The sequence below is a fragment of the Podarcis filfolensis genome, assembly GCF_964270895.1.
Source record: "Podarcis filfolensis genome assembly, chromosome: 7".
Taxonomy (NCBI): Eukaryota; Metazoa; Chordata; class Lepidosauria; order Squamata; family Lacertidae; genus Podarcis; species Podarcis filfolensis.
In genome coordinates this window covers 45,181,462-45,202,206 of record NC_139603.1, presented here as the reverse complement: position 1 = coordinate 45,202,206, position 20,745 = coordinate 45,181,462, and the positions used below count along the sequence as shown (strand labels likewise).

Genomic DNA, 20,745 nt, shown 5'->3' with positions numbered 1-20,745 from the left:
TTGCTGACTTCACTATGGAGCAACTAAGAGGCATCACAAACATGGCCTTCCCTTGTTATGAAACACCTGCTGTGTTAAAGGAAACTGATATTTATCTGTGCACGCCAACCATTTCAATTCATCTTCCTGAAGTGCTTTAATTAGAGCAAATAAAAATGGAGCAATTTCTGAAACAGTACAAACTGCTAGGATCTATTTCACACACATTTACTTACTTTTTTTACTTAATACAATTTCAAGTACGATACACTGCAATGTAAGTCCATACTGAAGGTTCTCTTGGCCAATTTAATGTAAAATAAAAAAGAATTGCCAGCTGCTGCTTACAATAATCAAATTTAACTAGCTGATTTTCCAAACTTGGAGAATCAGGAGCTGTTGTTTAGTCACAAACCACATTTATAATGTAGCAAATAAGGGAACACTCTGACCCAGCTAAGCATCTTAAATTATTAATTTCAATGGAAAAATGAAACGTGTCTAATACTCTGTGACTGGAAGCAAAGTGACTTTGAAGGTGCTTACTCTCCCCGTGTCTCTGCTTAAAAACATTTCAAAAGGCTGAAGTAAAAAACAAACAAAAAGGCAAAGTTCCTTCAGGTTACTTTGGGAAGAAATAAAGAGTTTTTCTTCTTGGAACTAGATCTAAGCAGCTAAATATTTTTACCTTCTTTCTTCCCTGAGGCTGGTTTCTTTTTACCTATGGCTACTGTATCTAGGCAAATTCCATTCATCTCAGCAACGAGTGTAGCCAAGCCAGTTTGTTCATCTCTATGAGATACTGTCAGCTACAGGAAAGCAAGAAGAACGCACAAACAAGGAAGTCCTGTTAAAAATAGCATCCGTATAATAATTTGCAAGTTGTGATTAAAGATTCAAAGAGCTGCATTCAGTGAGCCGTAGACTATTTTCCTCTCGGTTTCCAATGCCATAACAAACTGTGGCTAACATGGACCAGGAAATTGAGGAAGGAATCAGGAAGCAGGCAGAGGGGTTACACAAGCACATGTTGACAGTCAAAGCCATGTCTGAAGTAAGCCTAGGCCTGGAGGAAATATAAAGGTCATTTATCCCTGGAGACTAGAAGTCAATAAACCAAACCCATAGAGAAACAAGTCTTAGCAATTTACTCGAGTTCACCTTATCCAAAATTCTGCCTCCAGTGTTGCCCAAAAGTTTAAAACTGTTCATAGGCTATCCCCCATATTGTTGCTATGGACCATACATTTAATCTTCTACCACTATAATTTAATCTTCTACCACTATAACAATCATGGTTTTTCCCCCGAAGAAACTTGGGAAATGTAGTTTAACAGTGCTGAGAATTGTTAAGAGACCCTTATTCCCCTCACGGAGTTGCAATTCCCAGCAGCCTTAATAAACTACAGTGAGACTGAAGCAGGCAGAAGTCAGTGTAGAATAAATAAAATTGCCAGCACCTCCTTTCTCTGTGCTGCATTGAAGACCTAAGTGAAGATGTTATGTGTGTGGTGATGTTAAACTAAAAGGGATGGTAAACAGCCATCAGAGAAGTGAGCAAGTAAACAAGTCACACGCACACAAAACAAGGCGAAAGAAAAGTTTTTTATTTATTTTTGAATACTGAGGAGGGTTCCATTTTTTTCACTGACGTTAGTGTGTATTAATATCATGTCAACACATAACATTGGTTTGCTTTAACATCTGTTTTCTAGAGTCCTATCCTACACTACATTCAGTTTATACTAGATTACCAGCAGGCTCAAATCTAGATTTCTGGTGAGAAAATCTTCTCCAATAAACGATTGTAATTTTCCCCCATCCTTTCACTCACATCACTGATTAAATGACTTCCTTAAATATTATGCTTCTGAGTTATAAGCATTATCCTATTATGCTTCTGAGTTAAGTTCATGTGACAGAAAGCCAGGCTGGGAGTGGGAGCATTCCCCATTTTTGCCTGATCACAACATCTAAAATGAAGTGAGTGGAAGGGTTCAGATCTACTTCATACTCACAGGCAAAACCATTTACACACACATATTATTAAACCAGATAGAACTCTACCTCTCTGCAACACTTGTCCATCTTAGCTTTAGCTTCATGCCTTCTTTTTCTTATCTCCTTTGCCATGATCTGGAAGGGGGACATGAGTCACGCCTTCCTCAGGTATGAACACACTTATAGTTAAATCACTCGTCTCTGTGCCATACTGGTTTTTCACTATAAGGCTGTATCTCCCTGAGTCAGCTGTACTGACAGCCGTGATGGTGAAGCTTGCTTGTTTTCCTGATTCAAATTTCAGGATGATGTGATCATCTCCTGTCAGAAGCTTTTCATTCTTCATCCATGAAACTTCTGGAGCAGGGTTTCCCCAGACACTGCAAGTAAGATTAAGCGCCTGCAGGAAACACACAAAAGTTTTTGTAAACATTCGCTATAAATAAGCATCCTGAATATGCTCTGTTTTCACATTACTTCTATAATAAAACAGACAGAAATATCTGAGTTCCGTGTTACAAAAATCTGATTCTGTTCTTAGGGAAGTGAATGAAGTCAACTAGTTTTGAATTATTATGTGGCCCTTCAATATTTTACGGACTCTCCCCAGTAGTTACTACCAACTACAACACATTCATTTCAAGTCAAAATTAAATGTTGCTATCACTTGAAATATTGGGTTCTTTATTAAGCAACAGTTTTCTTAGTTTTAAAAAGGTTGCTTTTATAGGAAAGGTCACAAAACTGATTGCAAATCAGACTTCTAAATCTAAAGAACAGCTAAGCACGTAATTAAGCTGCAATTAAAGTACATTCAAGCAGTTTCATCAGAATGGCTGAGCAGTTTTATTACTAATATAATATAATATAATATAATATAATATAATAATATCTGTACATCTGATTCCCTCGCTTTCAACCTGAAATCAATACCCCTTGACGTTTCTCTTGCCGTCATGTGCCGGATTGGTGTTTCTATTCTAGTTAATTCAAACCACAGTTTCCTGTGACATCCAAATTGATTAGATCCATGTTTATTGACCTGGTTAGTACACTGCCATTAAACTATTGCAGTTTCCCAGTGTAGCTGTAATATGAAATGAGTTTAAACTAACTAGGATAGGAGAGCCAAAACTCGAAGATCAAAGTCCCACGACTCCCCTTTCTCTGAAATTAATGCACCCAAGTTAAGTGTGCTTGTTTAAAACACATCACTCAAAGTTTGTCCCTGAGACTCTGAAATATAAAGGGCTAGGAAAGGCCCCAGCTGAGTTAAAGGTTTTGCCTGATTAGTAATTGGACTATGAACACTGTTTAGTGGTATACCATTTGAAGCTCCCTCATATAAGGAGAAATAAGAACAAAGGTTCATAAGTGGAGTCAACAGTTGGCAAGGCATGATTAATCCTTTCCAAATTATAGGAATAAAGTGATGCTAAATTAACAGAAGCTTTATTCGTCATATTTACAGCACAGTTTGTTTTAATCTAAGTCACATTGTGTGTTCAATGGGGCCTAATTCCATGAAAGTGCGTATAGGAATCGAAGTCTATCTTACAGGAATATGGGTTTGGGGTTTTTTGGTATTTTCCTTCAATTTATTATTAATCAGACTGGTCACTTCTAAGGGTCCTTAAACCAGGGATCAATAAGATAGATTGGCTGGCATATAAAGGTTTGCTTACATGTATGGCATGCATTTAAAGTCTGGGATAAATCATTCCATGTGATGACCATAGCTCCAATAAATACTAATAATACAGGCTATATATTTTTGAATGCCTATATCAGTGCTTACATTATATAATGATGATGTATACAGAGCATTTAGGAAAAAAATATTTTGGCCAAGGAAAAAAAATCTGAAGTATAGCTGAAATTCGGAAAAGGCGGCATCTCAACCTGAGTTTTTCACAGGACAGGAAAAAATGTGTTTCCAATTTTCTTGCTGCATAAAAGCTCCCTGTCTGTAGTCTTGAATGCCAAATGTCAGGCTGAAGTGAATTTTTATTACCCACTTGCACAGCACTGAGAACACTGTTTCATTATGTAAGTGCTAGCATAACCAGAGCACAGCTAGCAAAGTAATGCACCTATATAAAACTATACAGTGCCAGCTATGAGATACACATCAGACAAGATGAGATGATAGTATTTTTCCATTGTACTGCTGCACAGCCAGAAAAATTCTCAATGAACTGATGAGGGTTAAGCTAGATGTGATACAGGAGACCAGTGACCAGAACGTCTGACATGTATTTTCTTATTAAAAGCATAAGAAGGAGAGAAGGTGGAAACTGGATCAGACCTATAGTGCCCAGGGAGATGATCTAATTTTTCCTTCACTTATATTACCCCATGAATGGCTATTAGCCATGGTAGGATAAATATGTAGGTACCCATAAAATAAAGCAGAAGGAAAACATTTTATTTTCTACTTGTTTTTACTTTTAAAGTTTCATTAATATAATCTGTTCACTTGTTTTCCATTGATTTTAGTGGAAGATCCAGCCATTCTTCTGCTGCCTGTAACTATGGTGTTTGGTTCATTCAAATTGCATGACTTTCCATACCCTACTTATCTAGGCATCAGACCTGTCAAATTTCAGATATACAGGATAGAGGGTCCTCGTTCTATTCACAATTTTAAAAGGTGCATAGGCACAGCCACCTTAAATATCACCCTGTTTATATACAAACTAAACAGAGCCTCCCAGTCTGTCAATTTCCCCCTTTCTGTAGACTCCATCAATGCTAATCAATACTCCCAAAGCAGTGAAAAGCAAATGTATGAATAAATGAACCAATTTTCAATTTTTATACTTTCAAGTTCTTATTTGAATAAAAATGAACGAACAAAAATGGGAGCGGGGCTCACTCATCGCACTTTAAAAATGAATGGGTATCTGTAAAAGTCAGGGCTGCCATATGTCCAGAATTTCCGGACACAGTTGGGATTTGTCCGCCAAAAATTGAGTCCAGGCGGAATTTTTTTTAATGTCTGGGGGAAACCCAGGTGTATGACAGCCCTTATCAGAAGTGTTGTTGTTTTTGCTGATTTTCCTAAAAAAAAAAAAAGCTAAAACATAGCTCAACAACTTCAGCAACCATAGTATAAGCTAACACAGGGAGCAAAATAACAAGCTCTAAAATGTGCTTCTAACTGGGCATAATTTTTCTGCTGCTCATATAAGCCAAGAAATCACACTGGAAGCTCTCTTGGTGCCATGCATTTCTTTGATTTCTGATGCAGTCTATATTTGAAAGGCAAAACCTAGTCTAGACACATATTCCATCATGTACTTATTTTGACATGTTCCAATCAACGGAAAAATACTTATGCTGCAAGAGGAATTTATAATTATACACTCAGCAGTTTTTCTTCTGCTTTTCTCACCCTCCACCAGGCTTCAACCTCATTTCCCACAGATCAGCAACACTGGGCAAAGACTGGTGATAGGAAGCTAGGGTTGGTATATCTCATGAAAGGATTGGGGATGCAATGCGGAGTGGGCAATGTGGAGGACAAAGCAGTTCATGTTACACTATTCCTTACACTGGAATCACTGAGCCAAATATGTGAGGCGCCTTTTTATTACAGGTTAAATAGCATACAAGTTGTGCTTTGCCTTTTAACACGTGTTCAGAATTGTTTATGGATTATAACTGGTATAATTTTGAATCAGGTGGCCAGAAGCAGTCACTTGTAGATGACTGTTGGAAGCAAACCCTAGTTTATTGATACGATATTGTTATCCAGAATCTTAAAAATGTAATGCTTACATATGACCATCTAAGTATTATTAATTTTTTGAGAACAGATGAAATGAAACAAGATCACCAGGATATCTATTCTATCCCTTATGGTAAAATTCTATATAAAGCAGTTTATAGTTAACACCATTTGGACCAAAGCCTAATGTTAATAATTCTGGCATATTTAATTAAATGATAATGAGAAAGCATTTCTCTTAAATTATTATAACTCCATCACAGAGAGAAACCATCCTCCCACCCTTATTGATTTTGCCACAGAATGAAAATCTTGGGCTTGATTTTCACTGGCAGAGATCCAAATCCCAGTTACACTAGGACACAAAGATTTATGTTAATTTAGGCCACAGTTTAAGTAGGGATGAATGTATAATTCTATTTCTGATCTATATACATTTTGCTTGAGTTCGTTCATAACTCTGTTCAGCTCCGTTACTGCATTTATCTGCTTTTGAAAAATCTATATAAAAATTGTGCTTAAATTATTATTTTATCACAATATTTAAATATATTACATATTTAAATAGATAATTTATCTCATTGTGTGCCTTTTGCAAATATATTTTTAATCCTAAAATACACATTTTAAATATATTTTGGTGTGTGTTTTTTAGCCAAGTGCTGTATCACAAAATTTGAAGATATACGAAATCCTTATGATACTTACATTCCAATCCAAATCTTAGTCTGGAAAGTTGATTAGGTCAGTTTGCATAGAAATTTACCAAAATCAATAAACTGTTAGGGTGATATCCAACTAAACAGTTCTGCTAAGTCCAAGCACTTTTGGCTGCACAATGGAGCTTCCCCTCCCTTTTCTTTCTCTGCACACACTAGCAGAACTATTCATAGTATTAAGCATACTTCTTTGTAAGTACATTCCACTGAAATATGTGAAACATATTTCCAAGCAAATGTCTTTAGGGCTAAGGTCCTAATATTAGAACTGATATTGGCCACAAGCAGGCTTATCCAATGACTTTGAACTGCTTTCCAGACTGTCTTTATGTCTCTTTTTAAAAACATCCGAAGATCTGTGTCATCACACAGGAAGATTGCGCATGATTGGAAGAAGAGGGTTTGAACTGCTGCAGTGGTGGATCTTGTGCATAAAGTATGAATTTCTAAAGAGTCAGTTATTCATAAGTCATCCATTGAGTTGATTCATGCACCTTGAGCCCTACTACAAACATAAGCACACTGAAAGCCACTGAAATCAATGGAGTTAAGTAATCTTAACTCTTTGTTGGATTGTGGCCTGAACCTTGGCTGGCACCCTCTTCAGTCTTCCATATCATGCTTAACAAATGAGTGCTCCCTAAATACATAAAGGTAGTCTGGCTACCATGGTGAAATTATGCACTGAGAGGATGAATGAAGAGTGCTGTCTCTTGATTAAAAGAAGCAAAGCTTGAGTATTCTGAAGCTCTCCTTTCAGAAGGAGAAAGTTACAGAACTGTCTCTTCAGAAGTTTCAATTAATTTACTGTACCTTGCCTTCCTGGATGGTGACAACGTCGGGCAACCCTCCAAGCACCCGGGCACGATCTGAAAACACATTAGCACATTTTTCTTTGTTGTCTGCAAAACAATCTCTGCCCTAGATTTCAATTCCTCTCTAGTGCCTTTCTTTTATCTCGTACTTCTACAAGCTGCCGGTGATGAATGCAAACTGAGAAAGATATTTGGTATTTCCAGATCGCTATGCTCGAAGTGAAAGCAATGTGAAATTTACTTGGGATGTTGCATGGTTAATATTTGACTGCCAACCCCTGGCTCCATTAATGAAAGATGGACAGGTAGATCTTACAATGCCACAAGCTGTACAAGGAGGGTTCTCATCTGATGTGCCCAAATTTAAAAGCCAGTAAAGTAAAAAAAGCCAGTGCAAGTAAAGGCTCAATAGGGATGCGGGTGGTGCTATGGTCTAAACCACAGAGCCTAGGGCTTGCCAATCAGAAGGTCAGCAGTTCAAATCCCCGCAATGGGGTGAGCTCCCATTGTTCAGTCCCAGCTCCTGCCAACCTAGCAGTTCGAAAGCACATCAAAGTGCAAGTAGATAAATAGGTACCATCCGGCGGGAAGGTAAATGGTGTTTCCGTGTGCTGCTCTGGTTCGCTAGAAGCGGCTTAGTCATGCTGGCCACATGACCCAGAAGCTGTCTGCGGACAAACGCCAGCTCCCTCGGCCTATAGAGCGAGATGAGCGTGCAACCCCAGAGTCGTCTGCGACTGGACCTAACGGTCAGGGGGTACCTTTACCTTTAAAGGCTCAACACATCACAGTTCTTGAAGTGCAAGCTGTTATGGTCATTCACCACTGCTGGATTTCTTCACTTTTTGATAAAATGGAGCTTCCATCAGAAGCAACAGGACCAAGTCCAGTTCTCAAGCTTTTCTTATTGGTCTTATAATAAGCCTGTGCTCTCTTGTCCTGATGTTATGCATTTTCCAAGCCCCGCTTACCATCAAAGGTAGCTGTCTTATCCTGAGGCAGGCCATTAGTCTATCTATTCCAGTAATTTTCTACGCTGGCAGTAGTTCTCCAGGGTTTCAGACAGGAATCTTTTCCCAAACCTACCTAAAGATGCCAAGGGTTGAACCTGGAACCTTTTTATGGAAACCATGTGCAACAGCCTCCTCTGGTAGCTGCTACTGTCAAGGGTGGGGAAGTGTATAATGCTGCAACATCATGGCCATATTTAAGTTTTATTATGCATTATGACCGAGAGAGAAATTGACATGAGTCTGCCACTTTGTGGCTGACATGTGACAACTTAGTGTGTAGCATACAGTAGTTATATCTTTTATTACACAGACGGTGACCATTTTGTGCGCATCCAACTGATGTGTCTGCCAATGTGCGGGTCCTTTCAGACCTGGAAGAGGGCAGAACGGAGGCAGAATGGGGAGAGAAACAGGGGTGAAATGGGATATAACAGGGGCTTATGTGTGCTCCACCAACATGCACGGGGGCCAGGTATGAAACCCCCCCACAAAATCGTCACCACCTATAATTTTGCTGTAAGCTGTGCTGGGAACCCACTAAAGGGCAAAATATAAATACCATAAATATATAAATGGCATCAAAGCAGAATTGCATTCAAAGGCATACACATAACAATACTGCTAGAAAAGTACAGTTGTGGGTGACAAACTGTTCCATTTTGTGGCTTGGCTACTTACAATGAATGTTGATTGATGGGCAATCAAGGCCAGCAAGGAATAAAAAGCACTCCCATATGCTACGGTGCAGGCTAAGGGAAGCAGTTCTGCCCTTCTTGCACATGGTAGGCAAGAGGCAGTCTCTATAGGGATGCTAAAGTGGGGCAGTGAGTGTGAGGGGAACACAGATAACGGCTTCATGACTAGTTACAGATAGGTAGCCGTGTTGGTCTGCCATAGTCAAAACAAAAAAAATTTTTTTCTTTCCAGTAGCACCTTAAAGACCAACTAAATTAGTTCTTGGTATGAGCTTTCGTGTGCATGCACACTTCGTCAGATACACACAGACTAGTTCAGCCTGTCTGAATGCCTGCTAGTGATCAACCTGTAGATTTCTAAACAGAAATACTCTTTTCAAAAGGAAGCTACATTGAAATTTCCTACTGGCAGTACAGCATCCTATTGATAGTCAAGGCAGACACCAACTGACAATCCACTTACTTTTCTCTGCAATCGCCAATGCTCTGAAATTGAAAAAGACAAAAAAAGGCATCCTCAGTTTCATTTGATGTTAAAAGTATGGAGACGGAAAGCAGTTACTCTATATATTTCACATTACACACCCCCACACTCCCACACCGTTGACCTAAATCTGTCTGCAAACGATTCAATGTGATGACACAATTTCTCATAACATATCAGCATAGTTTTAATGATGTTTTTATACATATCGTGTAAACACTCATAACAACACAGAACATAGATTTCTCTGTCCTCTAATGCTGAAACTAGTCTTGACCAATGGAAAAATCACTGATTTTTTTTAATGCTAATAACAGCTGAGCAATGGAATAACTTTCTGTCAAAAATCTGGGGGGGGGGGCAATTAAAGTTCCCCAGAATGCCATACCACCTTCTTCTTTAGGGAAGCCTTAGCTCCCAAGCTGGAGTCCAGGTCCTCAGCTCAACCCAGGACCTTTCCACAGCAACATTTGTCAGCCACCTACCCGCCCCCCTTATATCCCCCTGTACTTCTCTCCACCAGAACCTGACTTGTGAGTGGGTATAAAGTCCAGGCTGCTTCCTCCTCTCCTTCCACAGTGGGAAATCCTCTCAAATATCTGGGCTGCTGATGCTCTCTCCCCCCCCCCATTGTTCTCTAAGTGGTCATGATGAGTGAGAGTGTGCAACTGTCACTTCTGGTCATGCTAGCAATGTTGTGGGTGCCAGCAGTGGCCATCTCTGAGCCCCACACTTTCTAAAACAGAACCCCCATTATCCTATTTAGATTGTATCTTCCATGAATTATACTTACTTTAACCTCTGGAATTCAGCAAAGGCTTCATCAAAGGCTTAAAAAAAGAGAACAGGATTAAGTTAATAGTTTTTATAAATATAATTTGTGTGGTTATTTCTTTATTGAGTTTTCTTTGGATTTGGTGGTTTGCTGACAGAAAACGAACCATGGTTAGCCTTCTGGAATGGCTATGGATGTGACAAAAAAAGAAAAACCATGGTGGAGCATTATGTGGAAATTGGGACACTGTTGTGTCCTGCCTTTTATTATTTTAACGATGCAAATTATTGTTCCTTGGATTCCTTGGATTTCTCCTGCTGCTTTAAGTACCTCTGTAAGGAGGGGGAAATATTTAAAATGAAATATTAACAAACAAAAACTTATCAGCCATAAACTCCACTGCCTAGTATGCTCTTGAAGCTCAAGTTGTGAGGAGCCCAGCAGGCCTACAAGCTCTAACTCAGCCTATTGGGAGTTACATTGAGAATCATATAACCAGAAGAGTAAGAGCCATTGTCATTTGGACTCAGAATAATTTTTCTCAGTTTCTGCATTAAAAAATAGAAGGTATGATAAAGAAAAAGGAATCTATCTACCTTGCCCAGAAAGATCCACTGTCTTTGTGTGTCCAGTTTTGCCATCAAAGAGCTCCAATATATATCTTCCCTTGTCGCTGGGTGTTGGCTCATTAATTTGCAACCAGATTTGCTCCCCAGTAACACCAGTCTTAACTCTTTCTGTATACTTCATTTTAACATCACTGGGAAAAGAAGAACAAGGAAACCAAGTTGAGACACAAGTTTTAGATAAATTCTATTAAAGATAATGGCCTGTCAAAGTAACATTTCTGTGCTAGCTCTATTTTCTTTCAGTAAGAGACAATGCCATATGCTTCAAAGGAGTTTTTCCCAATATGACTTCAAAGGATTGTCTTCAGTCTACAGCAGCTGTGCCTGTCAAACTTGAACCTCAGCACATATTCCCTTGCAGGGATATCAACGCTAAAGCAGGAGTTATGATTAAAGGTTAGCATTTAAACTATCACCGTGGTATTGACTGTGTGCACTTAAAACTAACTGTGGGGTGCTAAAAGCTGCTCTACCTAACACAGGCTGTATCTAAGGCTCTCCTGCTTCATGCACCTTCTGGGTACTTTCTAGCCATTCAGAAAGCATCCACTGCTCATGACGTCAGCAATCTCCCTATAAAAGGAAGGCACAGACCAAGTGTAGGGAACTGTTCTCAGCTGATGGGCCAGACACTCCAAACCCTCAATACCTGCTGATCATACATTTTCAAGTTATCAGGTGATGTTTGCAGTTATTACATAATATGTAACTGGTAACAGGGTTGTGCAAGACCACAAGTTTACTTTCCCAAACCAACAACACAGTAAAAATTAGAAGTAGCAACCATTTGCATACCTCTCTAAACAAGAATGGTGGTGCAGTTGAAGAAGACCCGACACTAGCATTGCCCCCAAAATTTATTCTGCTGTTGATTTTATATCTTTAATAATGTGCTTTATTCTTGTGGAATGTGTTTTGTTTGTGTGAAGCTTTGCAAATCTTTTTTTATATATATAAAAGGTGTTGTAGAAGTCAAATAAATAAACAAATGCATAAACTAGGTGTGACACTTTCTGAGGTAGCAGTCCTAAGAACGCTTACTTGATTGCAAGTCCTATTGAGTTCAGAGGGAGGTATTTTGCTGCATAAATGTGTATTGGGACATGCTGTGTCTGATCTCACCGAGGATCACTTGCTTGGCCTTTGGATCCCTGAAGTTGTCTGAGGCTGATCACATATCATCTGCATATCTGAGCCACAGCCACAGCACAGCATGTATACAAAAAAATTGGTTGCATTAAGCTGATTCAAAGCCAGTGTGGAGTTATGCAGCCCTCTGAATGTGCCCTAAATTTAAATGTGTATAGAATATTCCTGTTGAATGAGATCTTAATTACTGTACTGGCAAGAGCTCACACACTTACTTGTGTGACCAGCTCACTCTCAGATCTTCCAAGTAGTAGCTAACAAACGAATATAATCTGATGCCTTCTTCTGTGCTCTGGATTTTCAGTTCTGTTGCAGATAAAGCTGAAAATATAACACATATTTTTGTAGTCTTACACTCTTTCATGGAGTAATACAAATGAGTCATTCATCAGGAGAAGGGGGGAATTAAATACTCACCAATCACTTTGCATACTTCCGTCATCAAATCTGCAAAAGCTGTGGAAACAAATCCAGAGACTGAGACTAAGTGTTCCCAGATCAGACATGCCTGGTTGTAGCTGAATGCTGCCCTGAAGTTCCCCGGCTAATCTGGAGCATTCCTGCAAGTAGATTCCTGCAGGAAATCTGAGTTGCCTTTTAAAATGTGCTGCAAAGATTCTTAAGGAGTTTGCATGTTTTCTTCATGGTTTTAATGTCATGCTAAACCCCTTTGTTTCTGTTTGGCATTATTGTACTTCAAAAGAACATCCCTTTATAAAAGAGACAGGTTTTGAAACTTGTGCAGTTTATGCCTAACAAAGAAGTCTTCTTTAGGATTCACCTAACTACAAAGTAATTCAAGTGACTGCTTAGGGAAGCATCACTGGTGGATAGAGGAAGCAATATTTAAGCTGTGCCCCAACAGAGTATGGTGACATTGCCTCTTGTATCTTGCAATCCAAGATGTAAATAGGAAGACAGAAAAGTGCCTTATACTAGGCGAGACCACGGATCCATCTAGAATAGTATTGTTTATCTGGCAGAGAGTCTCTAGGGGTTCAGACAGAAGTCTTCCCCAGCCCCAGGGACACCAGGGAGACATCAGGGACCTTCTGCATGCAAAGGACCACAAAGCTATGGTCCTCCTGGGCATCCTTATGTAGTTCCTGAGGGTGTCAAAAAAAGCTTAGGTTCCCCCTAGTTTCCTTCTAGAGACACAAATCACAATTGCAAAACAGAAAGGGTTCACTAACATGAAATGAATTTAGAAAAGAGCAGGATAAAATAAACAATTAGTTTAAAAAAAGGAATTCCTGGCTCCACAAACTGAACATTAAAGATCATCATCACCATCAGAGCTTTCTTTCAGCCTGAACTCATCAGAACTCAGTTCTGGCACCCCTCAGGTGGGCACCATTGCCATTATAAAAGAACAAGGGAGGTGTTCATGGTGAGTTCTGGCACCTCTTTTTCTAGAAAACAGCACTGATGACCATAATCTGGTTTTATACCACCCTTCCTTTCATAGGAGCACAGTCCACTAAGGAACTACACTGAAATAATGGAGGACTGGGATGTACAATCAGAAAACTCTTCTGGAAATTTTTTTAAAACTGTTTTGCTGCTGATTCCTTGTGAAATTAAGGCCACAATCTTACACACAATTACTTAGAAATAAGTCAGAGTGAATCCACAGGTGCTTATTTCCAAGTAAACAGAAACAGCACAATTTTACACGTTATTCTCACCTGTGTCCAGAAGCTTCAATATGCTCTTGTCCTTCCCTCTGTCATCCTTCAATATTACTTCATATATACCAGCATCTTTCTTAGAAAACTGTGAACAAAATAAAATCAAGCAGTAGCAACACCTTTTCATCTCTGGAAGCACTGCCCATTTAGGAAATCTGCCACATCTGAAGTGGAAGCATCAAGGGAGAAGGGGGCCACTCACCTCTGTTATCAGCAGAGTACATACGCCATCCTTAAAGTCATGTTCTTCATCAACCATTATCTCTCTTTCATCTTTGTACCAAACAATGTGCGTTTCTTTCTTGATATTGGCTACCTAAAATGAAAGTATGCTAATGTACTTTCTTTTATATAGAACACATGCATAAAACAGCCTGCTTTGGGTAGCAGAACATGAACAAACAATGCAGAAAGTAGATAAAGATTCTTCAAACCATTTGTTCACTCGGTTCTTGGTCTTGAGGCCCAAAACAAGCATCCTATATCTACTATCCACTATATATTTTGGAAAGTTGTTTGTTCAACTTTAAGACATCATAACCAAATTTGTAATGTGATTTCAAAGTACAGATCAATATTTGAGAAGGCAATATAGTAGTACCTTGGTTCTCAAACAGCTTAGTTGTCGAACAAATCGGCTCCCGAATGCCACAAACCCGGAAGTAAGTGTTCCTGTTTGCAAACGTTTTTCGGAATCCGAATGTGCGACATGGCTTCCACTTAAGTGCAGGAAGCTCCTGCAGCCAATCGGAAGCCACACCTTGGTTTTTGAATGGATTAAATTCGAGAACCAAGGTACCACTGTACTGGATCTGTGATAGCGACCATTAGGTTTGTGATCAGTGTACAATCCTGGATTCTGTAAATGCACCCAAGAGCCAGCTGACCACTAACAGATCTTGTGTTTGCGACTTGTGCTTCTTTTTTCACAAACTACCCAAACTGTAGCTGTTTCTTACCTTGCATTTCAGTAACACATTGCATTCAGGGGTAACTTCCCATCCCAGATACTCAACAAAATGTGGACCTGTTTGAAATGATATACAAAATAAATCCCCTCAGAAATCATGACACAGGCAGAATCAAATATTTTTTTCATACTGCTCTCTATTTTTTATATGCTCTAGATTTGTTGTTGCTGAGCAACAAGAGCTGAGCACAAACAGCCCCTCAAAATTCCTCCCCCAATTTGTGGAAAGATGAAGTGTGGGGACCATTATACAGAAGTTCTGCAGCAGGAGGAGAAATTCTTGGGGGTGGGGCGCACCATTAACTGTGGCATTACAGTTAATACAGCTTCTTTCTCTTCCCCTAAGGATTTGTTGCTGCTGCCGCCACTATAAGTGGCAACTGTGCTGGCACTCTGGCCTCCCTTTTGTACCCTCCACAATAGGGATAGGAGGATCTGTCAATTTCATTTCTTTCAGTTTCACATTTTCCCAGTCTTAAATTCTTCTTTTTTTCCATATTTCTGTAGCGAGTTGTTTTTCTTTAAATCCTTATGGAAATTCTTCAGCATTCTAGTGCAAATTTCTCCTAATAAATACATTTTGGTATGCAGTTTTGACTAGTATTTTGCATGTATTCTTCTAATATAATAGATTTGGGTATCTTACTTTCACTAATAAGTTCATTTTTATACACATTTCACCTTAATATATGCATTTTTGTAAAAAAATTGGTTGGAGACTGCATCAGAATCTTCAGTGGGAATTTTCTCTTATTGTTTCAGAAACCGCAAATTTGAGAAATTCAGCTTTATCCTCCATCCCTACTTTATAGCTCCCTAGACATGGCAGTGTAAAGGGTGAAAGCTGCTAGCAATAAATAAACAAATGGCGAAGCACGTTCAGGGAAAATTATGCAAAGTGGTCTTCTTTTTTCTAAGGCAGGGGTGTGGAACTGCTGACCAGTCTGGTCCCTCCTTCTCCCACACTCCTGTAGGCCAACTTTGACAAACTGATGGAGCTGTCCACCTGCAAGCACCTAACATCATTATGACATCAGGCGAGAACTTGAAAGGGGATTGCCGAACACCTTTGAAGGGCTGGCTGTCAGGGCCAATCAGCATTCAAAAGGGATGGCTCTCAGTACTGATCAGCTTATGAGCACTGAGACCAATCCCTCTTGATGTCTGTTTGGCAAGTGGTTTGAATGCAAACCACCTGCAAACAGACTTCAAGGGGAAAGTTCTCAGTCATTCAGAGGATGACTCTTGAAATCTAGTGGGTAAGAAAAAGAAAAATATAATAATTGCCTTTTTAAATGCCCTTTAAAAAATTTGCTCATTAAATTTTAGACATACAGAACTGAATTAAATCAGCTGAAATGTTTCAATAGTCTTCTCCTTTTTGTATGATTTCTTACCTTGCTTCCTGAACCACTCTTGCCTCTGGAATTCTGCTTCTTTCTGTAGTTTCTGGAACACTAGACATTTTTAAATAAAGAGATTAAAATATAGCCATCTTTGAGAGACAGAAGATCTGCACACCTAAGCCGGCTGTGACGCACTTGCAGAATCATGAACTGGATGGGTGCAATTGATTTTTAATGGAATGTATATTCCAATATGGTGGAGCTAATTATGAGTAAATAACTTTTAAAAGCATGACTAGACCATAGAAGGGGATGGGAATGGGATGGTTTTGTTTCAAATTCAAAGGCTGTTTTTATGTCTGTTGAAAAAAGAAGTGGGCCAATCTTACGTCTATCTTAAAAAAGCAGGATGGCATTCCACATGATCCTGCCCCATTTTGAGCACTGACTGACCAGAACAGGATGAGAGTGATATGATATTGTAAAGTAGTTTTTAATTATTATTCACAACAAATGCTGAACTAATCTACTCACAATGTTATTATCACAGCTGACCTGCATAGTCCACACCACTATTAAAATTCCACATGTGGTAAATAACTGAGCCACACAAATTCTTATAGGTTTTCACTTAAGCAAAACAAAAACAACAACAATATCTAGCAATAACAATACTGGTTTGAGGTGAGAATCACAGAGAAAAGCATTGCATTGTAAGTTGCACACTACAGGTGCCAAGTACATGTTAAATAATGATAAGTATGAATTATTATCATTCATAGGGGATGCATTTTGTTTCTGTCAATCCCATTTTTAGTATAAACTCAAATAATTATTTGCAACAGTAAATATATACTTCATGAGGTCACTGACTGGTGATGACAGCATGCTTTGGAAACTCCCTTAAATTTCAACATAGTTTGCTGTATGCCTTCAACAGCTTCTGTTCAGAAAACAAACGTTTCACTGGAAGGGAGGAACTAGTTATGTCTTTATTTGGATCCCAGCCTAGAACACTCTTTTCTTAAGGTTTTCTATAGGGTTTTCTATGCAAAATTCTACTCCTGCAACACACGTTCCATATTAATCAGTTGGCAGCACTTCTGTAGTTTCATAATTTACTGTCTGAAACATAACACTTTCCACTGTACAATAAAAACATTAAATGAAATTTGCAAAAAGTACAATTGGCATACAAGTCTAGTTTCTGATTAAAGAAAATTAACCTTCTACAAATGTATGTTAAACCATAGTACCAAATTCTAAAAAGGCATATTAGAAACTCTTACCGTCACCAATGAGAACAAGACTGGACTGATTGGTTGCTTTGCCATCCTGAATTTGAAAGGTATAGGTGCCTTCATCCACATCTTCAAGTCTATCCATAACCATTTCAATCATACCAGAAGTGTGGTCAACCTTCATCTTGTATTTCTTCAAGAGAAAACATAAAAGTGAGCAGAAAAGTCATCTTCCTATCTCCCAAAATAGAATGTTTTCAAAGCCTCCTGGATGATTTCTTAGAAACAACCCCACAATGTTAAAGTACATACAGACATAATGTTAAGTGGTAAGTTTACAGCTGAATTTTGGGCGCACATATAACCTTCTCTCCTTCTCCCCCCAAAAGTCTATTTTGGGTTTTCACTCAAACCACACCCTGGAGTAGATTTGGGGAGTGTGTGGGGTGCATGCAGGGGAACTTCTGTGGTGTGAGCATAAATCCTTTTGCTAACAGAAGGAGTGCATTGGATAACACCCTGTTACAGAAGCAGTTAGTTCCAACCACTTACCTCTCCATTAACAATTTCCTTGTCGTTAAATACAAAGTTGACTTTACCATGAGGAGACAGTTTCTCAGCCTGCATCCAGAATCGCACCTGTCCCTTCTCCAGAATTTCAACTGCCAATTCAGACTTAAGGGGGACAACTGCAGCAAAGAAGTAGAGCCTCAATGGATGTTTTTGGTGTGTTCACAAGCACCGACTTTACTAGTTCTTGGACAAATTTCCTCCATTGTTAATCTCTGGCTTATTCTGTCTTTATTTTTTTCTAAATGATGGAAGCTTGTAATCTACACAGGTAGATGTTTCAAAGCTTGTGTTATTCATGTAGAATAACATGAACGCAGATAAACAAACCACAATGAATTTTTTTCTATTGTTGTCCTTGCAATATTTGTTCTGCATATATTTATACTTTCTCTGACATGAAATGCATTTCTCTACTCCACTCTTGCTTTTCCCCTGAAACCTCTCTCTCTCTCTCTGGCCACGTACACACTATAGCTTTAAAGTACATTTCCCCCACACAATGAATTCTGGGCACTGTTGTACTTCGGCATTCTTTCAATGCATGCCAATATGTGCACTAGAACGGTACACAAAAGGCTCATACATGTGGTTGAGGATTTTGCTTTTTGCAGTTACTGACCCTGCCTATGAGCCTACAGGCATACATTATCAATGCACACAGGTACACTGCAAACACAACCAGGGCAAAGCTTGCCATTGCTCCCCTCTATACATTGATTATGTGCACACAGGATTAAATGAAGTGTTCTGCTGTCATTTCTCCTCATAACAATTTTGCTGAGTTTTCTTTCACAGAGCTTTCCTCGACAATATTTTCCCCTGGTAAAAATGTCAGAACCCAGGGTTTATTGGGTGTCCTTATCAATATTCTAGCTATGTATGCAGGTGCCAGTTAGTTATTAGTACCCAATCCCAAGAACAAATGCCAGTTGCTCTCTATTTGTTTCTTTCTAATGTTCCATAGTCTTGGAAACATTTAAGATATGCTTAATTTCCTTCTGACATGCATCCATTTTAACCTACAAGGTCATCTACTTAATGCTCAGCGAAGAAATTATGGCATAAATGAGTACAACCAAGTTTAAAACTTAATAGGTAATATTATGGGGGGGGGGGTGGGGGCGGCAAGTTTTTAGTGAGAGACAAGAATTTTATTCTGCAGAAGTAGTACCAAGTAAACAGATGAAATCCCCAAATTTAGATTCTACTTGGCATCATATCTCCATGGAAACCAGGCAGCAAAAGCTGGGGAATCTGCCATAGCCTTGTGACAAAAGAACCCAAGATGCTAGGGATGTAGGACACTGGCAGATCATTATTTCATTTTGTTTGCCCTTCCTTGTGATCCTTTAGACTGGAACACAGACCAGCAAGGCAACTGCATCTTAATTTGTGGCCTGTTTTTGAATAAGTCTAATCCCCAATAAGCAGGGTCCATGAGCCAGAAGGAGAGGTGAGGGAAGCTTCAAGAAACAGGCACTGAAATGCCCCTGTGAAAAAGCTATTTATTATTGCAACACCTGAAGGTGAATAGAAGGAGGCAACCTTATGACCTTGCATAACTTCTAAACCCAGACCCTCCAAGTGTTCCTATTTTCCAGGTACGTCCCTGATTTAGAGAAGCTGGCCCGGTTTCTGATTTGATCCTGGAATGTCCCACTTTTCCTTAGGATGTCCCTATTTTCATTGGAGAAATGTTTTAGGGTATGTAAACCCAAACAAGTTAATGCCACATGTGTCTGTGCTTGCATTAACCCGTGGGTGTAAGAAACACACACACCAAAAAACAAACTTTGTGCAATGCTACTTGTGTCATGCTGTCAGTTCTGAGGCAGTTTTAGGCCCTTGTATATAATTAGCTGTGAATATTTTAGCCTAAAATAGAACAGAAAGCAAGCACAGGAGTGGTGCAGCTTGGTAATTTTAGACCCTGGACTCAATAGTCTTAAGGAAGTAGACCTTTAGACAGTGATGTATTAGTTTAATTGTGCACTACACAACTAACATTTCTATTCTCTCCCTCCCTCCCCCACTGCCTTTCTGTGCTTCAGAAATCTGATATGTAAGAGCAAAACACACACAGCACCCCCCTCCCAAGTTTGCCAATCTGGATTTCAAAAAGTAATACTCTGAGCATGTGCAGCATTCCATTTTAGACTCAAATCACAATACTGTAATGACTACAGGAATAAAAAATGTCACAAATGTGAAAATGACATCCCTAACCTTGGGGGAACAGAACCATGTGCTTGTGAAACTGTGACAGAAAAAGAGTCAAGCAAACATCCTGAGGAAGAGAATAGTCCATGCTATGTGTGGACGTTAATCAGGCATCCATTAGAAGTTGATACCTGTAACAGGACCACATCAGACTGTCTCAAGCATTCATATGACCAGTGCCTTTTCTTCTTCAGGGGGCACTCAAGGGTACACAGTACCGGCACCTCTTTTTGGTTGTTAAAAAGTGTGGTACTTTTTGTAACAACTTCATGGTGAGTACTGGCACCTATTTTTCTAGGAAAAAAGCACTGCATATGACTATCCAGCAGGCTGATGCTTGGAAGCCCTTATTTTGAAATATGCCACAAACATTGATGCCTTTTTCCACTTAACTATTTTGTTGTGACTTACCTGGAAATTTGTGTTCATGGCTGAGTGCAAGCAGGCGTTTCATTTCTGCAAGAGAAAGGCAGATGTATATAAAAAAGAAGCCATTTGTTTGGCATATTGGCACATTTTACGGTATGATCATTCATGCCATGTGACGTAGGCAAAGGGAAAGGTTGTCAGGCGGACGAAAGAATATTGGTGCTCACCTTCCTCATCTAAGGTATAGCTTGATGAGACTCCATCTGTGTCTGTTACAATACAGGAGTAAATGCCCAAATCGTCTTCACTGAGATCTTTAAAGATAGCTTTTGACCTTTAAGAC

General features: G+C 39.2%; 1 protein-coding gene across 5 annotated transcripts in view; it reads right to left on the bottom strand.

The window, feature by feature from the left end:
* Positions 1 to 1,566: 1,566 nt before the first annotated feature.
* The window catches only part of MYOM1 (myomesin 1), a 67,510-nt gene continuing 48,331 nt past the window's right edge, over positions 1,567 to 20,745 (bottom strand). For 2 of the 5 annotated variants that reach the window (XM_083622469.1, XM_083622468.1), the window contains 15 exons: positions 20,630 to 20,736; positions 20,445 to 20,489; positions 17,793 to 17,929; positions 17,289 to 17,433; positions 16,051 to 16,110; positions 14,643 to 14,710; positions 13,886 to 13,999; positions 13,681 to 13,768; positions 12,410 to 12,448; positions 12,208 to 12,313; positions 10,811 to 10,974; positions 10,233 to 10,269; positions 9,419 to 9,441; positions 7,246 to 7,301; positions 1,567 to 2,380 (listed from right to left, as the gene is read on the bottom strand). In XM_083622469.1, the coding sequence (XP_083478595.1) occupies positions 2,081 to 2,380; positions 7,246 to 7,301; positions 9,419 to 9,441; positions 10,233 to 10,269; positions 10,811 to 10,974; positions 12,208 to 12,313; positions 12,410 to 12,448; positions 13,681 to 13,768; positions 13,886 to 13,999; positions 14,643 to 14,710; positions 16,051 to 16,110; positions 17,289 to 17,433; positions 17,793 to 17,929; positions 20,445 to 20,489; positions 20,630 to 20,736 (1,489 nt within the window). In that variant the 3' untranslated portion in view covers positions 1,567 to 2,080. Of the gene's footprint in view, positions 2,381 to 7,245; positions 7,326 to 8,059; positions 9,121 to 9,262; positions 9,442 to 10,232; positions 10,270 to 10,810; positions 10,975 to 12,207; positions 12,314 to 12,409; positions 12,449 to 13,680; positions 13,769 to 13,885; positions 14,000 to 14,642; positions 14,711 to 16,050; positions 16,111 to 17,288; positions 17,434 to 17,792; positions 17,930 to 20,444; positions 20,490 to 20,629; positions 20,737 to 20,745 lie in introns of those variants that run through there. The other 3 variants (XR_014550111.1, XR_014550112.1, XR_014550113.1) reach the window with 2 other exon arrangements.